At 42.4% G+C, this 26,097-nt stretch overlaps 1 protein-coding gene across 1 annotated transcript; it reads right to left on the bottom strand.

Moving 5' to 3' along the window:
• Positions 1-1,020: 1,020 nt before the first annotated feature.
• SERPINF1 (serpin family F member 1) lies at positions 1,021-25,818 on the bottom strand. The gene is made up of 8 exons (XM_074189193.1): positions 25,662-25,818; positions 18,716-18,801; positions 15,848-16,052; positions 14,313-14,468; positions 12,904-13,107; positions 6,496-6,638; positions 3,713-3,923; positions 1,021-1,393 (listed from the first exon to the last, which is right to left on the bottom strand). The coding sequence occupies exons 2-8, from the start codon at positions 18,794-18,796 to the stop codon at positions 1,134-1,136; spliced, it is 1,260 nt and encodes a 419-aa protein (XP_074045294.1). The 5' UTR covers positions 18,797-18,801; positions 25,662-25,818; the 3' UTR covers positions 1,021-1,133.
• Positions 25,819-26,097: the final 279 nt, after the last annotated feature.

The following is a 26,097-nucleotide window of genomic DNA, read 5'->3' as shown; positions in this document are numbered from 1 at the left end:
AGAAAAAACAAACTGGTATCTTATTGTCTGATCTTGTTATCTCTTATACTTTATGTTTCTTAAGGATATGATTTCTCTCATCACATTCAATTTGGTTCAGTGTATACCATGGAAACAATGTAAAGACTGGCAAATTGCCTTCTGTGGAGGGTGGGGGGGAGGGAAGTAAGATTAAGGGAAAAATTGTAAAACTCAAAAATAAATAAAATCTTTTTTAAAAAAGTAAAAAAAAAACTCTTACTGACAAAACTCCCTCTACCAGTACAGATCAGTCACTACTCTTTTTAAAAAGTTGGGGGAGGGGGAGCTGAAAGACCTAGGACTTGCCCAAGGTCACATAGTCATTATGTATGAGAATCAAGTTGGGTAAAAATCAAATGAGCTAGATGATGGAAAGCTTCCTAATTGAAATGTGCCATTGGAATATTATTCATCACAGAATTTTAGCAGCAGACGGGACCTCAGTCCATGCCTATAAGGAAGTCCCATTATAATAAACCTTTCTCTTTTCTCTTCCCTTTCCCCCTCCTTTCCCTGCTCATTCCCTTGTCATTTCTGGTCACTCAGCCTGATGAGGAAGGGAGGAGAGAGAACCGTTTTTCATTTTCTCTTTGTATCTCCGGGGCCTAATTTAGTGTTTGCACTTAGTAGGCCCTTAATAAATACTTTTGGGGTTAAATTGGAATTGGGAGACCCACCATCATTCAAGGCAATTCATTCCTGTATCATCAAGCTTAAATTTCCCTTTTGGCTACTTCTGCCCCTCGCTCCTTGTTAAATAGCAAGGGTCAAAGAGCAAATCTGACCCCTCTGCCATGGATGTGAGAGCCCTTGAAATGCTTCAAAGTGCCTTAAGCCAACTTAAAAAAAAAAAGGTAGACCCAGGGGAGCCCACGTATGCCCATGTTGTTATTATGAAATTCAGCCAACTGAAGTTAATGCAACTGGTGACTTCTCCAGGCTTACGTGGACCGAGCAGGAAATAGACCCCATAGCTCAGGACAGAGGAAAGGCAGGCAGTTTTCAGAGGCTCACATGACCATCTTTATTGAAGAGCATGTGTGGGAAAATAGTCAACCCATGGAAAGCATGAGTGCAAGTTGGCCTGGGCTATCCTCTTTGCCCTGGGCCATCTAGGGGCCTCTGGGGTCCAAGACTTTGCCAATGAAGAGAAGGGCCCCAGTGTCCGTGTCCCGGAGAACAAAGATGAAAGGCTTATTAATGTGGTAGTCCAGAGGGAAGGTGAGGCGAGCAGGTTGGAGGCTGGAGCTTGGGGCCGTTCCTGCCCCATCCTCATTCCATTCGAAGGCCGCCCTGTGTTCCACCTGAGTGAGCTTAATGGATTTGCCTGTGATCTTGCTGAAATCCGGGGAGTCAAACAAAGACTGGAGTTCTAAAGAGAGAAAAAATTGCCATGAAAACCCCCTTGTCCCCAGAAGCCCAGGGAGGGGTAAGACCTAGAGCTGGTGGGGCCTTTGGAGTCATCTCTAACTTTCTCTTTTTTTTTCTTTAATTTCATTTTTTTTATTTTTGCAAGGCAATGGGGTTAAATGACTTGCTCAAGGTCACACAGCTAGGTCATTATTAAGTGTGTGAGGTCAAATTTGAACTCAGGTCCTCCTGACAACAGGGCTGGTGCTCTTGCCACCTAACTGCCCCTAACCTTTTACAGAAGAGGAAAATGCAACCCAGAAAAATAAAAGGTCACATAGATAGAAAGGAGGAAGTCTCCTATAGTGGAACCAGTTCTGGATCTGTAGCAACTTGACTGCATCCTAAAACCTGTGAATTAAATCATTTAGCACCCCCCCTTTCTCATTTGTAAAATGAGAAGATAAATTGTTAATCTCAAAGTCCCTTCTAATTATAAACCTGGAATCCTAAATTTAGGGCAAGGATTCCTCAGCTTCCAAATCTGAATTTGGGATCTTAGAAATCGAAGGGATCTAGAAGCTCAAAAAGTTAGAGCAGGAAGGAACCTGAAAAGTTGCCTAGTCCAACTCTTTCCTTTTACAAATGAGGAAACTGGCCCAGAGAGAACCAAATGAGGCCAAAATCACACGATACTACCACTATTACTAATAATCATTGCCATTTATCAAGTATGCCAAGGTTGGCAATATGTGTCATATGCCTTATTTCCTTTGTACTTTGCAACAACCCCATGAAGGAAACTGAGGTTTAGTGGCTTAAAAAGCAGAGGAGAGGGGCAGTTAGGTCGCTCAGTGGATAGAGCACCCGCCCTGGCATCAGGAGGACCTGAGTTCAAATCCAATCTCAGACACTTAATAATGACCTAGCTGTGTGGCCTTGGGTAAGCCACTTAACTTCATTGCCTTGCAAAAAAAACCTAAAAAAAAAAGCAGAGGAGAGAGAAGAGAGAGAGGGAGAGGAAGGGAAGAAGGAAGGAAGAAAGGGCAGGAGGGAGAGAAGGAGAAAGGTAAGGAAGGGAGAAAGGAAAAAAAGAAGAAAGGAAAGAAGAAAAAAAAAGGTCCTCTGAGTCCAAATCCTTGCACTTTCTATTTTTCAAAAAAGGACAAGCTAGTTTAGCTACTGACCATCAACTGACCTTCATTTAGCCTTGATTATGTTCTCTGGACTGTGCCAATCACTGGAGATACAAAGATAAAGATGTAACAGCCCTTGCCTTCAAGGACTTTCCATTGTGTGTGTGTGTGTGTGTGTGTGTGTCTGTGTCTGTGTCTGTGTCTGTGTCTGTGTGTTTAAACTGACCTGGTTCAGACTAGTACTTGAGGAAAATCTCTCTGGCAGTTGAAGGAAGGAGGAATTAGCATGGGGAGAGGCTGCAGGGAGGAATACCAATATGGAAACCTTGGCTATAGTTCAGGTGAGTAGTGCTAAAGGTTTGAAGGAGGGCTGGGCTGTATCTCCAGGAGACTTTGGGGTGAGGACTCAGAATAAGAAACCATCTTCATCCTACATGGCTGGTTCTTGGCTTGTCCCCTACCATGTTGTAGAACTAGGGGCCACCAGACCTCCGGACAATCGGGGGCAAGCCACTAGACCTCCCTCCCATGTCCAGTGGTAATAAAGATAGTTGTGTCCCCTCTCTGGGCCTCACTTTCCTTCTCTATAAGCTGGGGGTGTGATAAGGTTTTACCACATCCCTCTCTGAGTTGTTATGAGGTCTCAAATAGATAATGCAAACTTAAAAAATAAGAAGTTCAAGTATCAGTTATCGTTATTTATTTCCTGCCTCCTAGGCCTGGGGTGAGAAAAGGGCTTTGTAAAACCTAAGGCACCCTAGAAATACTCGGTAGTTCCCTCACACCTGTAAGACCACATACAGATTCCCCCACTTGACCTGAATTCTTTCATGATGGAGTTCCAGATACACACACATGCACATTATATCTATGCTTATTGATACACATACATGTAAATGTGTACATATATATATATATATATATATATACTCATGCCATGTATGTCCATGTGTATAGACAGACAGAGATTTTGTGTACACATTTTATATTCCAGCCAAACTGCCCTCGTGAGTGCAGAGGAAATGGTTTCAAATTTCATTTCTGTTCCTCACTGTCTTGTATGAACTTGGACAAGTCACCTAACCTTTGGGGGCCTCAGTTTCCTCCTTTGTCAAATGGCATCTAAGGTCCCTCCATCCCTACAATCTGCTCTCTGCCCCCTTTGCTCATGTCCCCGGGGCAGGGTCTGCTGCTCGCCCACTCACTCAGCTGTTTCACAGTTTCCGTGATTGCACCATCATAGGTCATCCTGATCTTGGGCATGGTCAGCACAGCCTGGACGGTCTTCAGCTCCCTGTCGATATCATGGACAAACTCAGAGGTGAGACTCTCCTCTATCAGGGTCAGGTTCTGGGTCACTTTCACGGGCAAGAAGAAAATTATGGTCATGCTCCCGCTCAAGGGCAACTGGGCTATCTGAGAAGGCAGAAGGAAAGCATTCCAAGGTTAACAGTGATGGAAGTCCTGTGCCCATGGGCACACCTTCCCCTTGCCAGAGTTTCTGAGTAGGACTCACCTTTCCTCATCACCCCCACCACCACTGCTCATAATCAGGTTGACAATTATCCCAAGTTCTCCATAAGAGATAGTGATATTGTCAGCAAATCAACATTTATTAATTTATTAAGCACCATGTGAAATGCTGGGAATACAAAGAAATCCAAAAGATAGGATGTTCTCAAAGAACTCCCAGTCTAATGGAGAAGACAGCATACAAGCAATTATGTGCAAACATGATACAGAAAGGAGAAAAAGGAAGCAAACAAAAGAGGTATTGATACTGGACAGAGGTCAAAAGAGATTAGTTTGATTCCCAGTTCTGCTGCTGTGTGGCCTTGGGCAAGTCCCTTATCCTTCTTGGGTCTGGACTTCTACCTTTCTGTAGGATGAAGAGTAGGGCTCCATATCCTCTGAGTTCCTTCCAGCTCTGAAATCTACTTTTTTTTTGAGCTCATGTCTTCTGACTTTTTTTTTAGTTTCGTTTTTAGGTCTTTTTTGTTTTTGTTTTTAGTTATTCAAGGCAATGGGGTTAAGTGGCTTGCCCAAGGTCACACAGCTAGGTAATTATTAAGTGTCTGAGGCCGGATTGGAACTCAGGTACTCCTGACTCCAGGGCCGGTGCTCTATCCACTGGGCCACCTAGCTGCCCCACTCTTTTTTTTAAGAAAGATTTTATTTTGAGTTTTACAATTTTCCTCCAATCTTGTTTCCCTCCCCTCACCCCCGAAATCTAATCTTTAACCAAGCACCTAAGTGTCCTACATGGATTCCTGTTGCTGCTGCTGCTACCCCAAACAAGCCTCTTGTTTTTCCTTGGGAGAACAGGAAATGAGATATTCAACTGCTTTCTTCCCATAGCCTGAAACCAAGAAGACTTGAAAGGAATTCTCAGCTAAAACAACAATGGACAAGTGGAGCTGGATTGGATTCCAAATCTCTCATTCCACCCCCCCAAGGCCAACCAGCTTGGAGGAGCAAATGCCAGCTGCCCTGTTTAATATTTACAGCTCTTCCCAATTTGGTATGACCAGTCTTTCCAGGATACTCATCCATCATTGACCCTCCCCCCACCACTGAAGCATTCAATTCTTCCACTGTATGGGCTGCTCCCCATCTTCCACTCCTCCCTTTGCCTTTGCCCAGGCCATCTCCTCAGCCTGGCATTCTCCCTTCCTTCCCTGAACCCTTCAAGGTTCAACTCAAGTGTCACCCCCAAAAAGGCCTGGGCTGTTTCCCCATGGTGGTATTCCTTGGTCTAGAATTCCATTTATTTCTATCTATATCTTCTATTAATTTTAGTTAGAAAGGAAGATTCTTAAGGGCAGGCTCTGCCTTGGATCTCCAGCACCTAGCTGAGTGACTGGCATAGAGTTGGCACTTAATAAATACATGTTGACTTACTTAAAAACAGATCGGACACTCTGCTAAGTACTTTGGAAAAATAACAGAACAGGGTGGCTAGGTGGCACAGTAAATAGAGCACTGGCCCTGGAGTCAGGAGTACCTGGGTTCAAATCCGACCTCAGACACTTAATAATTACCTAGCTGTGTGGCCTTGGGCAAGCCACTTAACCCCATTTGCCTCACAAAAATATAAAAAAAAAATAGCAGAGCAACCCTAGACCTAGGTCCCTGGGTAAAGAAGAAACCTACACATGACCTACCTCCAACACATACACAAAGAAATGTTGCTCTTTCTACTTTGACTAAATTGGAGTGAATTTACCCAAGGTTGCTGTTCTTATATCTTGGACAACATTAGTGAACTGTCATAAGGAATAGAATGCCATGGAAACAAGACCAGAGTGGAAAGTAGAGCTCAGGTGCCAATCCATGAAACATGGGGCACATCACCAAACTTCTCAGACAAAGAGGAGAGTTGATGTGGATGGAATGCCCTCTGAGGTCACTCACAAGGACTTTGGGCTACCCAGGATCCCTTCTCTCGACCTCCCTTCTTTCCTGGGGTCCCTTTATTTCTTTCTCTTTGGAAGCTGAGGGTGTTTCTGTTTGGGGGGAGAAGAGGAAGGCCCACTGGTTCATTTTGCCCCACTTTTGTTCTTCCCTTTTTATCTTCTCATCCCCCTCTCTACCCCTCAACTCTCAGTCTCTCCAAGTAACACTAAAGCCTTCCCCCATCATCTTCAACGTATCTTACCTATATCTGGTTTGTACATAGGGGTTTGCATAGTGCCTTCCCAACTGTGAGATTCTCCAAGAGAGGGTCTGTCTTTTGCCTTTCTTTGATTTCCCCAAGTATATAACATATAGTAGGTGCTAAATAAGTGTTTAAATGCTTCCAGTACTGGATCTATAGTGAAAGAACTCCAACATTTCAGGGGGAACGATGAGCTAATCTCTTCTCCTCTGAACCTCGTTCATATAATCTATAAAATGAGGATAACAGCACACTGGATTTGGAGTCATCCAGACCACTTGCTAACTATGCCATCTTCCCTCTCTGACCCAACCCCACTGCCAGACAGACCTTGCAGTTGAGGTCAGAGTCTAGACCATAGCGAAGAAGGGCTTTGGGATCTGACATCATGGGGACCTTGATTGTCCTGTCGTCATCCAAGTGGAAATCCTGAAGTGAAGTCTTTCTGGAGTCAAACTTTGTCACCCACTGCCCTGAAAAGAGACATCAGACAGTGGTTTTGCAGCTGAACAGGAATAGAAGGAACCAGGAATGTCAAATTAAATGAAACAATGGGTTCATTCTAAGCCTTAAGAAAATTGGAGGGGAGCTAGGCAGTGTAGTGGATAGAGTACCAGCCCTGGAGTCAGGAGTACCTGAGTTCAAATCCGGACTCAGACACATAATAATTGCCTAGCTGTGTGACCTTGGGCAAGTCACTTAACCCCACTGCCTTGTAAAAAAAAAGAAAACTGGGTGGTTGGAAATTGTCCTGGTTAAAGCATTGTATGAGAAGCATAGAATGGTAACCAGAATCCTGATTATATCATATAATCCAGAATGTGTGCTCCAAAGCAGTGTGTAGAGGACATTAGAAACATTTTTTTAAACCTAGAAAGATATGAACTGAGGTTGAGTAAAATGAGCAGAACTAGGAGAACATTCCAGCAATATTGTGTGATGATCAACTATGATAGACAACTCTTCTCAGCAATACAGTGGCCAAAGATAAGTCTAAAAGATTGTCATGGAAAATGCCATCTGCATCCAGAGAAAAAACTGTCTGAATGCAAATCAAAGCATACTATTTTCACTTTTTTTTTAAATTTGTTTTTCTTTCTCATGGTTTTTCCCTTTTGTTATGATTCTTCTTTCACCGTATAACTAATATGGAAATGTTTAACATTATTTTTGTATGTATAGTCTATATCAGAGTGTTTGCTATCTTGGGAAGGGGGGAGGAAAGAAGAAAAACTTACAAAAATGAATGTTGAAAACTATCTCTACATGTAATTAAAAAACAACAGTGGTTTAAAAAATAATATATATTGACTAAAAATTGCTTATGGAGAGGGGAATTGAGGAAGGGTGGGAGGGAGAAAATCCCACCTTTTGGGACTAAAAATTATTTTTAATGAATGTTAAATTGAGTGTGTAATTGAGAAAAAAATACTTTTTTAAAAAAAGAAAATAAATAAAATAGATGGATAACTGATTGATGTTTGTCCTTTGGTCTCAAAGACCATAACATGATATGACACGATTTGGAGTTGAGTGAGGGAGCTGTGCTGTCACCACCCTCATTTTCTTCTCCAGAGCCATCTGGGTCCTGTGACCAGACAGTAATCAGGACAACTACAGATGGCTCTGGATTCGAGGCAATCAAGGTTAAGTGACTTGCCCAAAGTCACACATCTAATAAGTATCAAGTGTCTGAGATTGGATTCAAACTCCATCCTCCTGACTCCAAGCTCAAGTGTGCTATATCTACTATGCCATATATTGATAGATTGATAACTATGAGAAAAAAAAGAAGGAAACTTCTCAGGGTTCTGCCTGGAGCAGCTTATTTCTTGTTGTTTAGTTGTTTTCAGTCATATTTGACTCTTCGTGCCCCTTTTTGGGGTTTTCTTAACAAAGACACTAGAACAGTTTGCCATTTCCTTTTCCAGCTCATTTGACAGTTGAGGAAACTGAGACAATTAGGGTTAAATGACTTGCCCAGGGTCACACAGCTAGCAAATATCTGAGGCTGGATTTGAACTTCCTGATTCCCTAGCTTCCTATGGAACATAGCAGGTGCTTAATAAAAGTTTGTTGGCTTAACTTGACTGTTTTTGATATTGTTATTACAGAGAAGGGAAGCCCAGAAAGGGAAACCAGTCTGTCAATACACATCTATTAAGCACCATCTCTAGTCGTCCTGAATCATATCTGGCCCCTGGCCCCTGGTGGTTCCAGAGGAGAAAGTGAGACTGGTGACTTAGCCCTACATCACTCAAATCCAGTTCACATGCTTGTCATCACTTCCCTGATATCATGGTCTTCTTCAAGAACTAATGACAAGGGGGCGGCTAGGTGGCACAGTGGATAAAGCACTGGCCCTGGAGTCAGGAGGACCTGGGTTCAAATCCGGTCTCAGACACTTAATAATGACCTAGCTGTGTGGCCTTGGGCAAGCCACTTAACCCCAATTACCCTGCAAAATCCTAAAAAAAAAAAAACTAATGACAAGGGCCAGCTAGGTGGAGCAGTGGATAGAGCACCAACCCTGCAGTCAGGAGGACCTGAGTTCAAATCTGACCTCAGATACATAATAATTGCCTAGCTGTGTGACCTTGGGCAAGTCACTTAACCCCATTGACTTAAATAAATATTTTTTTTAAAAAAAGAACAAATGACAAACATCATCAGTACCATCAGCATCAGCATCAAGTACCTACTCTGTGACAGGAACTATATTAAATAATGAGAATACAAAGGTGGGGTGGGGGGAAACGATGTATGGATTTAGATGAACACGATTCATACAAAATTAATAGGAAGCAATCAATGAAGGGAAGACCTTAGAATTAGAAGCTGAGAGGGAGGGAAATGTCTTGCTCCATCAAATAACCAGCACCCAGCAATGCTAGGATGAGCACCTCAGGACCAATTTTAGGCTGCTTTGAAATGCTAATCTTTCAACTATTTCTCCCTCCCTGCTCCCCTGCCCTAGAATCTGGAACTAATATCTGTTCTTAGGAGTTCATGTTTGAGGCAAGGGCGCCATCCAGTTGTTTTCAGAGGACCTCCTCCTGCTCCTTCCGGCAGAGTGAAACAACCCTAGAATGTCCATCATTGTCAAACACATGGCAGTCTGGCCCAGGCTTCCTCCCCCCAACCCTCCTGCTCAGCTGCCAAAAGAAGACTCAACCCCATCTAAGGGCATCTTCTTCCCAGGGCTGAAGGGACAAACCTGAGATATTCTCTGAGTCCACTATCACTGGTAGGCCGGAAACACTATACCACCTCTTCCTGAAATATATATGTGTGTGTGTGTGTGTGTGTGTGTGTGTGTGTGTGTGTGTACATACATATATATGTATGTATGTGTGTATGTATATAGTTTTATATAGAGTTATATATGCATTTCTATATAGTTTCTATATAGTTATATATGTAATTATGGATTTATATAGAAACATATATGGTAATAGTTATATATAGCTTTATATACAGTTATATATATATAGTTATACATAGATTTATATAGTTATATATAGATTTATATAGTAACATATAGTTTTATATATACATAGTTATATATAGTTTTATATATCATTATTTATATATTTATATAAAGTTTTATATACTTATATATATTTATATAGTTATATATCTATATAGCTTTATATATTTATGTATAGTTTTATATAAATTTATATTTAGTTATATGTAGTTTATATATAGCTATATATAGTTATGTATAGTTTTATATATAGTTATATATAGTTTGCATATTAATTATATGTAGTTATATACATTTATATATAGCTATATATTTCTATATAGTTTACATATTTGTATATAGATATATAGTTTATATGTTTTCTATATAGTTTCTATATAGTTATATAAAGTTTTATATATATAGTTTATATATAGTTATATATAGTTTTATTGTAGTTTTATATATTAATATAGTAATATATAAATTTATATTTATGTAGTTTTATATATTTATATAGTAATATATAGTTTTTATAGGTATAGATAGTTATATATAGTATACATATAGTTATATATAGTTTATATAATATATAGGTATAGTTATAGATAGTCACATATAGTATACATATAGTTAGATATAGTTTATATATAGTTGTATATAGTTTTTACTTAGTTATAGATAGTGTAGATAGTGTATATAGTTATATATAGTGTATATATATGTTATATATAGTTTGCCAGTAGTTATCTATGATATATATAGTCATATATAGTTTTATATAGTTATATATAGTATATAGTTATAGAAAGCTATAGATAGTTATATAGAGAATAAATATAGTTATATATAGTTTATATTGTATATAGTTATATATAGTTCACATATAGTTATAGTTTTTATGTTGCTATATAATATATAATTTATGTATAGTTAAATATAGTTATATTTTTAGTTATGTTTAGTTTATATATAGTTTGTATATAGTTGGATATAGTTTATACATTTCATATAGTTTATATATAGTTATCTATAGTATATATAGGTATAGATAGCTATAGTTATATATAGTTTACATATAGTTATATATAGTTTATATATAGTTCTATATAGATATATAGTATAGATAGGTATAGATAGTTATAGATAGTTCAAATATAGTTACATATAATTATATATATTTATATATAGTATATATAGTTATATATACTGTTATCTGCATGCACACATACTATGTTGGCATGTTTGTTTGCATGCACACACTGTACACTATACTTGTAGTACACATGTGTGTATATCCATGTCCACGTACATACATTTCTGCATACGTGTACATTCACGTCTCCATGTAGACACCTGTCTTACACTCATGGGCACACATGCACACACATATCTATATGTCCATGTGTGTCTGTGTATGCATGGATTGGTCAGGCAGCACCAGGCAAGTCACCTAACCATTCAGTTCCAGCAGTTCTGTAAGATTGTGTTGCACAGTGAGGTGGTATATATAGTGGAGAGAACACCAACCACAGAATCAGGAGGACCTGTGTTCAAATCCAGCCCCAGACATACTAGCTGTGTGACCTGGGCAAGACACTTAACCCCAATTGCTTCCACCCCCATTTCCAAAAAAATATAAAGACTATAAATTGCAAAGCACTGTGATGGGAAGGGTGACTTCTTCACCCGAACCTGAAATCAGAACAGTTAAAAAACAACCAAAAGCCCAACCAGAGAGAAGTCACTCTTCTCAAGGATATCACAGTCTAGTAGTGAGTTCTCTAAAGAAGGAACTGGTTTCTCTTCCTCTTCATATCACTAATGGTCTTTACCCTTTGACATTGTAAGTACTTAATGCTTTTTTATTCATCCATTCCCCCTTTCTGAACTTCCCATCACAAACTTCAGCCTTACCAATAGGCTTTCTTACTGTGTCCCTATACATAACCTTCTTATCTCCCCTCTCCAACTCTGATGTGCAATTAGGAGTCTAAGCAGTAATGTACTGGTAAATGTTTAACAACTGGCTTTTTTGCAGGAAAGGGGAATGTACCCATGACACACTTTCCATTTTAATCAGCATTATTTACGTTTTCTCAACTACCTTCTTAAGTCTAGACAGGGACAGAGAATGGCAGCTCATGTAAGACTGGGGGAATCATTTGCTCTGGCTCTGCTATGGCAACCGCAGGTAAGACTCAAAATTCAATCGATCTTGGAGCTTTTTACAGGGGAATTAATGAAATGTTTGATCAAATATAGCAGGTCAATTTTCAAGTTAATTTTGTGTGACCCGTGAATGATGTCATAAATATCCAAATGGCCCTTGGCAGAAAGAAGGTGATCTAGGCAATCAAGAAAATGCCCTGATTTGAAGTGTTTGCTAATTTATGGGGTATAAATGATCCCAGTGAAAATTTAACAATCAGCTCTGGTACCTTTGACCTGGCTCCAGCACACCCCTGATTTGAGGTCTGCTTTTTTGTTGTCATGCTCCTGGAAACTTATTTATTGCAAAGGACTATGAGTGAATTAGATATTATTTCCCTGAAGGACCATAGGAAAGGCCCTACTCGCAGGAAAATTTGCTGTCTCTAAAGGGAACACATAAAAACGTTTACTTTGTTTAGGGAACTTACTATATAGTCATTCATAGTTTTTTCTTTTTTCATTAAAACTTCAAAAACTTTCCAATAGAGATTTCATTTTGGACTTTTTGTTGTTGTGCAGCCATTTTTCAGTCCTGTCTATCCCTCCATGACTTGGCAAAGATGCTGAAGTGATTTGCCATTTCCTTCTCCAGGTTATTTTACAAGATGAGGAAACTAAGACAAACAAGCACAGCTAGTAAGTGTCTGAGGTTGAGTTTGAACTCAAATCTTCCTGACTCCAGCGCTGCCACCCATCCACTGAATACCCCCTTAATACCCTGCATTTTTATGACTCTTTTATCTTATGCCAGGAGATCCATTTCATTTATTTTTTAATCTCCAAAAAAATTTACCAAACAGTTAACCCTTGCACAGCCTAGGAAAAGCAGCTCCTTAAGCCTCCTCTGCATTCTGGACACTCTCCTTGCCACTTTCTATAATAAAACTTCCCTTGAACAAGCTGGAAATGGTCTTCTCCACAACCCTTCTTCAACACTGAGTGGGGCTCTTGATTTCTCTGAATTCAGTTTCCTCAACTGTAAATAAGATGAAAACAGACCGATGGGGTCCCTTCACCCACCCCTTTGCTGACAACAAGCATGACTGAATTCTCACCTTTGAAGTGCGCCACAGCGAAGAGGAGGATGCTAATGTCACTGGGAAGCTCTCTCGAAGACCTTGAGATTTTCCCTTTCATCTGAGCCTGAACCCAGTTGTTCATCTCCTGAAGATCGATCCGTGAGTTGCCTGTCAAGATCCTGGGCCTCGTCCCATAAGACTTTTCCAGTGGCGCAATAAACCCAGATTTTATCCGCAGTTCTGGGAAGCAGAAGAGACAGTGAGCGTGCAAAGTCTACCTCTTTGACCTTGAAACACGATGGGCCAGGCCGTGGGTCACCATCCATGGGCTTAGACTCGCCACCCAGGCACATTCTCAGTCTCTTCTTATAGCAAGCATAACTCTGACTTTCTGACCCCAGCACCAAGTATGTTGACTAGCATATAATAGGCATTTAATAAATGTTTATTGAAAATTATAAAGACTGAACATGGTGTGAAACAAGAGATATGAGAAGACCCTTCATCCCATCCCTTTGCAGAATTGGGAAGTCGATGAGAGAAGAGCATTGTTCACACTTTCAGACTTTTTAGGAGTATAAACTAGTTTTGCTAGTTGTTTTCCTCTTTTTTCTTTCATTTATTTTTTATTTTTTTATTCACTTTGAACTTAAATACAAAAATACTAAAAAAAAAAAAAGAACATTTCCATGCATACAACACAGCATTAAGAGAAGATTCTATATAAAACCATGAAATTCCATTTCAGACTGTTTACTTTTTATGTAGTAAATGCTATACATTGTTTTCAAAGCTACCCTGATTTTCAGTGCTTCCTTCTAAGTTTTGTTCTCTGCTGTGCACATTTTTTCTCCCTGCTTACCCTGCCCTAGAGAGGGCCACAACTAAATGCACTCTTTTTTTTTCCTCTAAAAAATATTATTCATTTTATAGGATTATTTTATGGGAATATGAAAGGGAATAAAAACACATTAAAATAAATGAATGCTTGCTGAGTGGTTGATTTCTAAAAGGGTTTTTTGAAGGGGATTTTCCTGCAACAGACCCATCCCACTTATTTGCTATTCCATCCATCTAAATATCATCCTCAAGCCTTCCATGCTCTCCTGGCTGGTACCCAGGGCTACCCCTGCTTCCTCCCCACCCTGGCCAGTTTCATCAGAAGCCATACTCCCTAACCCCTTCCTATTGCTCAGTAGGACCAGAGGAGTGCCAGATCTGGTACTGAAGGATATATAGAGGACCTGGGGACCAAAGAACAATCTCTTTTTAAAATTTTTTTTTTATTTATCTAAGGCAATGGGATTGAGAGTGACTTGCCCAAGGTCACACAAGAGCTTTATTATCATTAATTATTAAGTGTCTGAGGTCGGATTTGAACTCAGGTCCTCCTGACTCCAGGGCTGGTGGTCTATCCACTGCACCACCTAGCTGCCCCAACTTACTTCTTTCTAAGACAATCCGGGAAGCACTCTTTAGATTCTTCTGAGAAGCGGTGACAGAGGCCAGGAGTTCCTTGTAGGTACTGTGAATGTCTGGGTTGGTAATCAGGTCATAGTAGAGGGCACGATGAATGGTAGATTCTGTCCTCTGACCAGCACCTGTGGCATGGTGATCATAGCATCAAAAACTTGGACTGGGAAGGGACCTTTATGGGCAGATCATCACATCCAGTCCCCTCATTGGACAGGGTAGAAACCTGAGGTTCAGAGGAATTAAGAGACTTGCCCAAGGTAACATGAGTTAAGCAATCTAGACAAGATTTGAATCCAGGGTTTGCTTTCCACTTTACTGAAGGATGTGGGGTTCAATCAGTGAACTGAGAGGAAGAGAAGGATCTTGGCTGCAAGAAAGGGGCTTTGTTGTGCATTTGTTTTTTAGTTGTGTTCAACTCTTCACAATTCATTTGGAATTTCCTTGGCAAATTCACGTGGGTGGTTTGTCATTTCCTTCTCTAACTCATTTTGCTGATGAAAAAACAGAGGTAAACAGGGTGAAGTAAGTTGCCCGGGGTCACACAGCTAGTTAAGTGTCTGAGGTCAGATTTGAACTCAGGAATGTGGGTCTTCCTGATTTCAGGCCTGCGCACCTAGTTGGGATACTAAGCAAGTATTCCCTAAGGTCCAAAATAGATCACACAAGGAAAAGATTCTAGTTGAACGCAAGGAAGACTTTTTAAAAATTGTCAGTAAGATGAAGCATAGGTGACAAAGGAAAGGTATGGAATACCCAGCCCTGGGGATTTTCAGTAAGAAAATAAATTACCTTTGGCTCTAGATGTGGGGACATAACCAAGGGGACCAAGGGGAAGAGAGACAGTTCACCTGAACAATCAGTTGCCCAAGATATCCCTCAGTCAGCAGGTAGAGGCTGATCATAGCCTTTACCTAGTGAGATGATAGTGTTAGCATAGCCCTTCCCTTATACTCAGACACAATCCAATTCTTGGGCCAGACTCTTTTGTCCCTTCCTACCCTGAAGTGGTGCTTCTGGTCCTGTCTGACCAAATTCTAGCTTCAAGAGTCATCTTCATGTGTTTGGAAGGCTAGGTCATAAATCAAGGGGACCTCAGAGACCTAGAACCTAATCCCACCTCTGATTTTACAGACAAGTAAACTGAGACTCAGAGGGAGACTAAGTGATTGCTCACACAGACACTGAGTATCAGGGAGAATTTTGAATTTAGAACCTCTGACTCCAAATCCAGTGTTCTCTCCACTCTACTATTCTGCCTCCCATTTAAAATCATTGGACTGTTTTAAGGTCCACTCTGCTCTTGAAGTCCTACACCAAGATTTCTGCACCATTTTTCTATCCTGGATCCCTCTACCAGTCTGGCACATCAGAAGACTGTTCCACAAATGTACAAGATAAAAGAAAACCAAACCTATTTAAAAAAGAGTTCTCCAGATATCCAAAAGAAGTTGATGAAGCCTAGGTTACGAACATTTTGGCCCAAACGGGCTCTTGGAAGACTCACCCAGCGAGAGCGCCGACAGAGCCGTAGCCACACTCAGCGGAGACATGAGCACATTGTTCGTGGGGCTCTCACTAGATTTCTGGCGGTAGAGGTCATAGCCAAAGTTGGAGACAGCCGCCGCCAGCTTATTTACAGGGACTTTGAAGAAGGGGTCCTCTTCCTCTACCACTGTGGCCCCAGTGGCATCAGGCCCTGGCAGAGGTTCCTAGGAAAAGCACCAGAGGTGTGGATTGAAGTCATGATCCCCAAGCCCAGGTAATTGAAAAAAACAGTTTCTCCTGGGTTTGGGAAGGTGAACAGGACAAAGGCATTCTAGCTGGGGTGGTTTCTGTTATTGTTGGCTGAAGGATTTAACTTTTAATTATGGTCAGTCTGATGGGTTTTTTGGTTTGTTTGTTTGTTTTGCAAGGCAAATGGGGTTAAGTGGCCTGCCCAAGGCCATCACAACTAGGTAATTATTAAGTGTCTGAGGTCAGATTTGAACTCAGGGACTCCTGACTCCAGGGCAGGTACTCTATCCACTGTGCCACCTAGCTCCCCTAGTCTGATGTTTTATCCTTCATTATTGACATCAAAGAGATGATGCCATGAGAATTGGATTTGAGTGAGGGGGTCTGTGCTAAGTCACCAGCCTCACTTTCTCCTCTAGAGCCATCTGGGTCCAGTGGCCAGATAAGAAATCAGGACAACTGGAGATGGCCCTGGATATGAGGCAATCAGAGTTAAGTGACTTGCCCAAGGTCACACAGCTAGTAAGTGGCAAGTGTCTGAGGCTGGATTAGAACTCCGACTTCCTGCTCCAAGGTCAGTGCCCTATCCTCTGCATCATCTAGCTGCCCCTTGGTCAATCTAGCATGTTAAAAGAAGTTCCTTAAGAACTCACCAACTGGATGGATAGGGAGAGGCCTCCCAGAAGCAGGCTTATTAGCAATCAGTCAACCAGAATGTATTAAGTGCCAACATGCTGGATCTATGAGAGGCCCTAATGAAATAAAACTGACCCTGTTCTTCAAGGACCTTACTTATTAAGAGAAAAGCAATTACCCAGGTGAACCTTCAGGCTAAAGCTTGGTCACACAAGGCAGGAGGGCCTAATATCTCAGGGTCTGGAGGGACTGAGGGGTCTGCACAGATAGAAGTACTCTACAGAAGGAATACAGAATAAACATCAGGTAATTAGTACAAAGTAGTCAGGGAGGGAGAGAGCACAGCAGCTGTTAGCAGAGAAGCCAACCTGAGACTCAAGATGTGTGCCAAAGAGATGATCCACAAAGTCCACATTTGGGAATGAAAAGTGAAGGGCTGTGTACAAATGAGAGGGAAAGAAGGAAGCAAAGGAAAGAGAGAGGAGAGGGGGAGAGAGGCAGAGAGAGAGAAGGAGAGAGAAAAACAGAGAGAGAGAGAAAGGGATTGAGGGCACAGAGACAAGAGAATGAGGGGGGAGAGAGAAGGGAGAGACAGGGAGACACAGAGAAAGAGGAGAGGACAATGAGAGGGAGAGACAGAGACAGAGAGAGGGATGGAGATGGGGAGAGATGAGGTGAGGGAGAGACAGACATGGGGGACAGAGACAGAGAGAGAGAGGGAGAGAGACACACAGGGAGAGGGGGACAGAGGCAAAGGAGGGAGAAACAAAGAAAGGAAGAGAAAGAAAGAGGGAGAGATAGAGACAGAGAGACACAGACAGAGAAAGGGATGGAGAAAAAGGGAGAGAAGGAGAGACAGAGACAGAAAGATATAGAAAAAGAGAGAGGGACAGAGATAGACAGAGACAGTCAGAGACAGAGAGACAGAAAAACAGAGAAATAGAGACAGAGAGGAAGAAAAACAGAAAGATCCAGAACAAAGTGAGAAGGATGAAATCAGAGCGGGAGAGAGAGAGGAAGAGATAGGCAGAGCAACACAGAGAGAGATAGAGACAGAAAAAGAGAGGGAGAGAAAGAAAGAGACAGAGACAGAGAGACCCCCAAAAGAAAGGGATAGAGGGAGAGATGAACAGAGAGAGAGAGAGAGAGAGAGAGAGAGAGAGAGAGAGAAAGAGATAAAGAAAATTCATTTCAATAATTCCTAAGAGCCTAGCACTGTAGCAGATGCTTAAAATTCAAATACAACAATGAGAAAGCTCCTGTCCTCAAGGAGCTAGGAACCCAAGGCCAGGACCATTTAGGCACTAGGTGACAGAGTCAGAATTCAAAGTTGGACTCCCCCTTCCAAACCCAGTGTTCCTTCCACTCCATAAGACTCAGGAAGGCCTCAGGACAAAACATTCCTCTAGCCTCTTGGCAAAGATGTGGCGGACTCTAGGGAAGAGTGAAGCATCTGTTTTTCAGACATGGCTAATGAGTTGAGGTGTTTGTTTGGTTGTACTTATTTATTACAAGGGCATTCTATTGGGAAGGGAGAATACCATCAGGAAGTGAGAATGATGTTCAAAAAAAAGAAAAAAGTTCAGAATAAAGTATTTTAAAAGAAAAATGCTTCTTCTGCACCCTTTGCAAGGAGCATTTCACTCTAGCCAGGGGTTAGTTTAGGTCACCTAATGGGCAGGACAGTCCTGGCGTGCTCAGTGGCTTTGCTTTCCAATATCCTTTCACAGAAAAACAAAGCAGGAGGAAGGAAAAGGAAAGAGATGCTCCTGTAGGGCTTTACAGTTAATGAAATACCCCGAGGTGGGTTTTAATACATTATTATCCCCATTTTGCAGATGGAGAAGTGGAATGATTTACCCACAATCCCCAATAATAGCCAGGAATTAAACTCTTTCAGGAACTCCCAGTGTCCTGGTCTGGTTCCCCAAGGTCTGAGACTTTTGAGATTCACTTGCCCTCCCCTACCCCCAAATTCATCCATCCCCTGCTCTTCACTCACCTCAGCCCCTGCTGTGTTTTGAGAGTCACTGTAGCTCACGAAGGCCACGGCCCACAGGAATGCCATAAGGATCTTCATCATGGGGCCTGTAGGGGAAAGGACTTGTGAAGGAGTGCCAACTTTAGTGCAGTTCACTGCCTAGGACTTCTGGGTTCTCCTAGGAAGAGGGTGGTGTGGGGTCAAGTCTGAGTCTCCACCCCAGACAGCTCCTATAACCTGAGAATGCCTGGATCAGTTTGTCAGTCAAGAATCATTTATTAAACTCTTATTATGTACCAGGCCAGCTAGGTAGCATAGTGCACAGAGCAAGGACTTTGGATTCAGGAGAATCTGAGTTCAAATCTAGATATTCACAAACTGTGTGATCTGAACAAGTCACCTAATGCTGTTGGCCTCAGTTTCCTCATCTATAAAATGAGTTGGAGAAGGAAATAACAAACTACTTCACTTTCTGCCAAGAAAAATCCTAAATGGGATCACAAAGAGTAGAAAATGACTGAATAATAATTTATTATTATTATTATTATTGAATCATGCAATCTGCTGGTAAAACTCACAGGTAGAATATGAACCTAGAACCCCTGACCCCAGAGCCATTGTTCTTTCCACATGTTCCTTCTATCCCAAACCTGTTTTCTATCAGGATTTATGATGGTTCCTCCCCTGTCACTTGGGCACTTTCTCCAGGCTATTTATTTACTTAAATTTTATTACTTTATTAGTTTGTTTGTTTTTTACAAGGCAGTGGGGTTAAGTGACTTGCCCAGGGCCACACAGCTAGGTAATTAGTAAGTGTCTGAGGTCAGATCAGAACTCAGGTCCTCCTGACTCCAAGGCCGGTGCTCTATCCACTACACCACTAGCTGCCTCTCTTTATTGGTTTTTGCAAGGCTTAAGTGACTTACATGGGTTAAGTGACTTGCACAAGGTAAGATGGCTAGGTAATTATTAAGAATCTGAGGATGGATTTGAACTCAGGTCTTCCTGACTCCAGGGCCGGTGCTCCATTCACTGCCATCTACCTCTAGCTGTCCCTGACCCTCCCCCCCTTTTTTTAGGTCTCCAGACTATTTCACACTATCCAAGTCAAGGAAGCTTGTGGTTTTTAGCTTAAAGATAAAACTACTAGTTGAAAGTTTAACTGTGGATTGTTAGTAACGAGTTACACTGATTGTTTCAATACCCCCAAAGAGCTCAAAGAAAGAAGGAAAGAGGGGCAGCTAAGTGGCGCAGTGAATAGAGCACCGGCCTTAGAGTCAGGAGTACCTGGGTTCAAATCCGACCTCAGACACTTAATAATTATCTAGCCGTGTGGCCTTGGGCAAGTCACTTAACCCCATTGCCTTGAAAAATCTAAAAAAAAAAAAGAAAATAAAAAAATAAAAGAAAGAGGGAAAGGACCCATTCTTATGCATACAACTATTTATAATAACATTAGTGTTGTAGCAGAGAACTAGAAGTGAAAAAAGGGGGTGGGACATCCCTCAGCTGAGGAATAACCCAATCGATTACAGTAAAGGAATGTCATGAAATATTATTGTGCCACGAGAAACAAGAAATGAATTCAGAGAAACCTATGAACACTTCCATGAACTGATTCAGAGTGAAGTGAACAGAACCAGGAGAACAATTTATCCAACACTTACAACATAAAAAATAATCTAGAAAGATCTAAAGACATGAGTTCTTAAATAGTATAATTATATTATAAAAGACAAAGGTAAGAATTAAGAATTCAATTTTTTTTTAAATGAATGTAAAAATAGGGGCAGCTAGGTGTTGCAGTGGATAGAGCACAGGATCTGAGTTCAAATGTGATCTCAGACACTTAATAATTACCTAGCTGTGTGACCTTGGGCAAGCCACTTAACCACATTGCCTTGCAAAAATTATATATATATATATATATATATATATATAATTACTTTTTTTAAAAAATTAATTTGGATCTGATTAATGTGAATAATTAGTCTCTTGAAATAGTCTCATATACTCAAATTTGCACTATTTGAAGTTGAAATTGCTTAAAATATGGAAATTGGTTCCAGATTGATGGAAATATATAATGGGAATTCAAATACTGTGACTACTTCAAGAGATTTATTATTCATCTTATTTAGAGTAACAAATTGGCAGCTATGTGGTAGATAGATTGGAGAAGACAGAGACTGGTGGTAGAAACAACCAATTAAGAGATTAGAGAAGTAATCTAGGCTGGAGGTGATGAAGACCTAAATTAGGTCAGTGGTCTAATGTCTGGCAAAAAGGAGATGGATGTGAGAAGTAGAATAGACAAGATATGACAACTGTTTGGCTGTGGTAGTGAAGGGAGAGGAGAGACTGGATGCTGACTATGAAGTATGAACTTGGGTGTGACTAGAAGGATCATGATATCTTCTAAAAAATAGGAAAGTTAGAAAAAAAGGTAAGATTTGGGGGAAAAGATATATTCTGTTTTGGAAATTTGGTTGAATTTCAGATCATTGGATCACAATTCAGATCTTAAGTCCAAACTCTTCAGTCTGCAGGTGAGAAAACCAAATCCCAGAGAGGATGAGTTGCCCAGGGTTGACGGCAAATGCTTGGAGTGAGATTCAAACCCAGGGCTCCTTGATTCAGAGACCCCTAGATATAATAGACTATAAGTGCTAGACCTGGAATCTGGAAGGTTCAATTTCAAATCTGGCCTCAGACACTTACTAGCTTAGCTCTGAGACCCTGGGCAAGTCATTTAACCTCTGTCAACCTCAATTTCTTCAAGTAAAAAGTGGGAATCATAATAACACCCACCTCCCAGGGTCCTAGTGAGTAAAAAATGGGTAATATTTGTAAACTCTTAACAGAGTGCCTGATATGTGTAGTAGACCTTAATTCCTTCCCCCAGCACTCTATCTATTGCACCACAGTGCTCCATCCCCAAATGGAGACAGACATCTAACAATTTGCATTTGGTAATACAGGGAGAATTAGTCCACCAAGAGCAGCTTTAGTCTGTGCAAGATAAATGCATTCCCCTGGCCTCCAGCTGCCCACTCCACCCATGGAGGAACCCCACCCAGAGCCTACAAGACCTTCTAGCCAGCCTCAGTTGGGAATTCATGCCAGCAGAGGTTGTGATCCAGGGATGCATTCAACTGAACAATTTAGTATTGGGAAACGAAGCATCAGAGGATCCAAACCTGCCCCCTCACCAAGAGGAGAAAAAAAAGGCCTTCTGCTCTTTCCCTGGAACAAGCCTTGGAACCCAGTGCCTGGGACGGGAAGGAAACTGAATAGTTCAGGGACTTAATCATTCCCCCCATGCTGAAAAACAGTCCCAAAGCATCCAAGGGCGGTACTCTCCCTGGCTAGACTCATCTGAAGCATTTATCCATCTGTCATTTAGAGCTAAAACTGCAAAGGAAAAAAGAGGTCATCTAGTCCAATTGCCTCCTTTTACAGATGAGGAAACTGAGGGTCCAGAAAAGTGCCTAAGGTCTTGCCTAAGATCCCATAGGTAATAAATGGGAGAGCCAAGATTCAGATCCATGACCTTTGAATCCAAATGCAGCAGTTTCCCCATTGGAGTCAATAGCACAGACTCTTCATACCCACATTGATTATGTCCCCTCACTGGAGGTCTCCAAGCAAAGGATGGAAGGTCACTTGTCAGGTCAATATGAGAGAAGGGATCCCTATTCGGGTGAGGGCTGGACTGCTTGCCAGCTGAGGAGCCTTCTAACTCTGACATCTTTTGACCCTGTGACTAAAATTCATCTAAATGATGGTCTTCAGACAACAAATCCATTGTCCACCATTTCCAGCTTTTCCAACCTAGTAGAATTACCCAGATGACCTTGAGCAGATCACTTCACTTTTCTTGATCTCAGTTTCCTCATATGTAAAATGAAGGGGCTGGATTAGAGGATCTCTAAGTTTGAGTCAAACCTCAAGAGTCTAGCATCATTTCCTTAGAATGAGAGAAAATGTAGAGTGGACAAACCTAAACAAATCATTTTGTTGATTGGTTCTAACCCCCCCCCCCCTTCATGCTGGAGGTAGCGATGGTAGAGAGGTAAAGAAGAGATTCTATTCAACATCACCCACCCCACCCCAAGGACTGTGAAATAGAGATACTGGTGTGTGTATGTATTAATATATATATGATGGTGGGGGGGGGGCGGAATGCTGTTCTAAGAGCAAGAATAATTACTTAGTCTGCCCTCCCTAGAATATATTTCCTCATGGTCAGATAAAGGTCACACAGTTTGGCAAGAACAAGAGGTTGTTATCTCCCTCTGCTCACACGAGGGGGGGAATGACACGGTCCCATCCAAAGGGTACTGGCTGGACCTGGCACCCGGGCAAGCTGGGAGCACTGGGGACGGGATTGGGGGAGTTGGCCCCAGAGTTGTCCAACTCACTTGTGAGACCAGGCCTGGTCTGGTCTAGTTCAATCAAGCTAACGTAAGGGGCCCACCCTGAAGCCACATCCTCCAAACCCAGACGAGGCAGCTGGTATTTAATGAACCTCCTTGTAAGCTGGGAAGACAAGTAGGAGCCGGCACATGTGTTTTTAATTAAATCCTGTTGTACAGAAAATACTCCTTCCCCTCCTCCCAGACCCACAAACCCCTGAGCACCATATGGAGTCTGAAGCAGAGGAAGAGTCTAACCCCCTGCCTGAACAAGAAAAAGATTCTTCCCCTCCACAGGGCCCTGGGAGAGGTCAGCCCCTATTGGACCATACCCCATCCAAAGCAGGGTCAAAGAAGAATTATGGCTCCCTGGGCAAGCATCAGGAAATGTATCCGGGACAAGCCATGGAGAAGAGGCTTCCAGGTCAACTGTTTAAAGACAAAAAGCAGGACCTAAGGGTGGTGATCTCAGACTCATGGCAGGAGGACATGGGTCGGGTTGGCTCAGGACACCTTAGTCTCCTCACAGGCCCCTAGAGCTAGCTAGCACTTTCAAAGTCGATTAGTTCAACCTCCTCATTTTACAAAGGACGAAAGTGATTCTCAGAGAGGTGAAGCCCAAGGTCATTGTTGTTCAGTCGTTTTAGTCTTGGCCAACTCTTTGTGACCCCATTTGGGATTTTTTTTGGCAGATACTGGAATGGTTTTCCATTTCCTTCTCCAGCTCATTTTATAGATGAGGAAACTGAGACCAATAATGTTAAGAAACATCCAAGGTCACATAGCCAGTGAGTATCTAAGGAGAGATTTGAACTCAGGAAAAAGTGTCCTAGAATCACACAAGTGACAAGTGGCTGAGGCAAGATTTGAACCCAGATTGGCTGGCTCTTTTCGCTTCTCTTTTTAACAATTTCTAATTAGAGAGGTGATGTGGATAGTGGATAGAGAGCCAGACTCGGGAAGTAAAAAGAGTTGGGTTCAGGTCCTGCCTCTGGCACATGCTGACTATGTAACCCAGGAAACTCTCGAAGACTATTTATTGTACAGAAGATATAATTACTTCTACACTGGTAGAGATAGGATCCTCATTAGCAATCTCTCAGCTAATGAAGTTATATATAGATCTAGCCAAAAGAGCCTGTTAATTGGATGCTAAGCTCACACTAATGAGGAGTTCAGTGCAGTCTAAATATCTGTTCCCTAGGTTAAAGCCCCAGTTGTCTCACCCTAGTTAAGGCTCTGACCCAAAGGTACACTCCTCCCTCCCCTGAGAACCCGGGCAGTTGGTCAGCTCTCTCAAGGTCTTCTTCTGCTTCTGATTTGAGACACCAGAGTGGATCAAGCTAAGTCCCAGGTCTGGAAGAGGCAGACAGGGGAAGAAGAGGACTCTCCTGCTCTCTGGGGGGTGGGGGGCAGGGGGTGGACCCCAGGGCTGTTTCTCTCCTGTCCCTCAAAGGGGCCAGGTGGGTGGGGCCAAACACTCTCCCACCAGGGGAGCTGCCCTCCCACCATGCTCCCCCAGGGAGCCACGGCTTTTGGCAAGGGATCCACCCTCCCTTCCGTCCTTGGCCAGAGAGCTAAGCAGTATGGGGTAGAGCCAGGCAGTGGGGTTTCTGGGAAGCCAGTAGATTTTCTTTGGCACCGGATCTAATCTCCACCGTGGCTTCCCCCTGGGGAGTAGAAGGGGTGCGGTGATCTCTGGGCTATTGGCTCACCAGCATCCCACATCAGATATCCCAGGCTTGGCCAAGACGCAGCTACTTTGGAGAAGATTGATGCCCCCCCCCCCCAGGATGTTTTGCTCCAGCACATCTGGAAATTGTTTGGCTGGCACACCGAAGCAGGAAGGGGAGACTGAGGATGGCCAGGGTCCAAGCCCCAGCTGCACCCTCCCCCACCCATTCCCCCTTAGGCAGAGTTCATCTGGACAGCTGCTTGCATAGTTCTGGGAAGTTGTCTTTGAAATCAGCACCAGCTGATGTGGAAAAGGAAGAAGAGAAAGCTGGACATGGTCAGGGTTGGACAGAAGAGGGAGGCCCTGAGGGTGCCAGAAGGCTTTCTCTCCTGTTCCACGTGGGAGCCCTTCCCCAGCCCATCTTCTCCTAAAGGAGATGCTAAACGCCTTTGGTTTGCAGAGTGTGACGATCTCATGAGAGAATCTATGGAAAGCACTTAGATGTGCATACCTCAACCTACCTCTCTTTTGCGCTGACTCTTCCACTCTCTTGGGAGGCGCCCCAAGCTTTCTCTTATAGCAAATTTCTGGCCCCACATCCTGCCCCTCTCCCCTAGATTCCATGGCCAGAAAGCATCCATTCCATTCTTGCAAATATCCAAGCCCTGGACACTGCTGCCCTCTTCTGTGAGGATCCCCTTCCCCAGCCTATTTTTCAACCCTTTCCTAAAGGTTTTAGGAGAGAGACCTTAGGAGAGTCCCCCATCATACAAGCCCCCTTCCTGACTATGCAGGCTCCTCTGGTCTCTTCTCATTAGCTCTTAAGTCCAAGGAGTCCTTCGCTCTGTCCTAGCCACGGGGGGAGCTCCCTTACCTGGGGATCCTGCTGGTCTTGCTCTCAACTTTGGTCAGACCAAGCCTGCACACAGTGAGGGGTTCGTTCTAACCAGTACATTAGCCTTCTTTTTTTTTCCCCGGCCTCCCAGTCCAACAGACAACTGGCTTCAGATTACAGCTGTGTCTTTCTTAAAGTAACCCACTCTCAATTTGGATGTTACTATTGCAAAATAGGCTAGGGTGAACTTTAAACTGGACCCATCTCTCCCTCCAGCCCCAGCACCCTCTCACAAACAAGGGCCTTCCAAACCAATCACTTATTAATAGGGAAAGAAACCCTCTTTCTTCCCTCAAGGCCAACTCAGGTCCCAAGTCAAGGGACAGGGTAGGAAGCAGAGGCAGAGAGAATGCCTCTAGAAGGATACAGTTCTGGAGACTAGAAGCTCAAATGCTTTATTTTTCCTCTCTGGGAC

This window comes from Macrotis lagotis, chromosome 5 (assembly GCF_037893015.1).
Source record: "Macrotis lagotis isolate mMagLag1 chromosome 5, bilby.v1.9.chrom.fasta, whole genome shotgun sequence".
Taxonomy (NCBI): Eukaryota; Metazoa; Chordata; class Mammalia; order Peramelemorphia; family Peramelidae; genus Macrotis; species Macrotis lagotis.
Note: the sequence above shows the minus strand (reverse complement) of the source record. Positions and strands in the feature narration are given on the sequence as shown.

What these genes read in the sequence shown, in the direction of transcription:
- SERPINF1 (XM_074189193.1), bottom strand. Translation starts at nt 18,796, where the DNA reads ATGATGAAGATCCTTATGGCATTCCTGTGGGCCGTGGCCTTCGTGAGC. An exon ending in CGCTGTGGCGCACTTCAAAG is followed by an intron (nt 6,639 to 12,903) that starts GTGAGAATTCAG and finishes GTCTCTTTTCAG; the next exon opens with GGCAGTGGGTGACAAAGTTT. An exon ending in ACTCTGACCTCAACTGCAAG is followed by an intron (nt 3,924 to 6,495) that starts GTCTGTCTGGCA and finishes CTGCCTTCTCAG; the next exon opens with ATAGCCCAGTTGCCCTTGAG.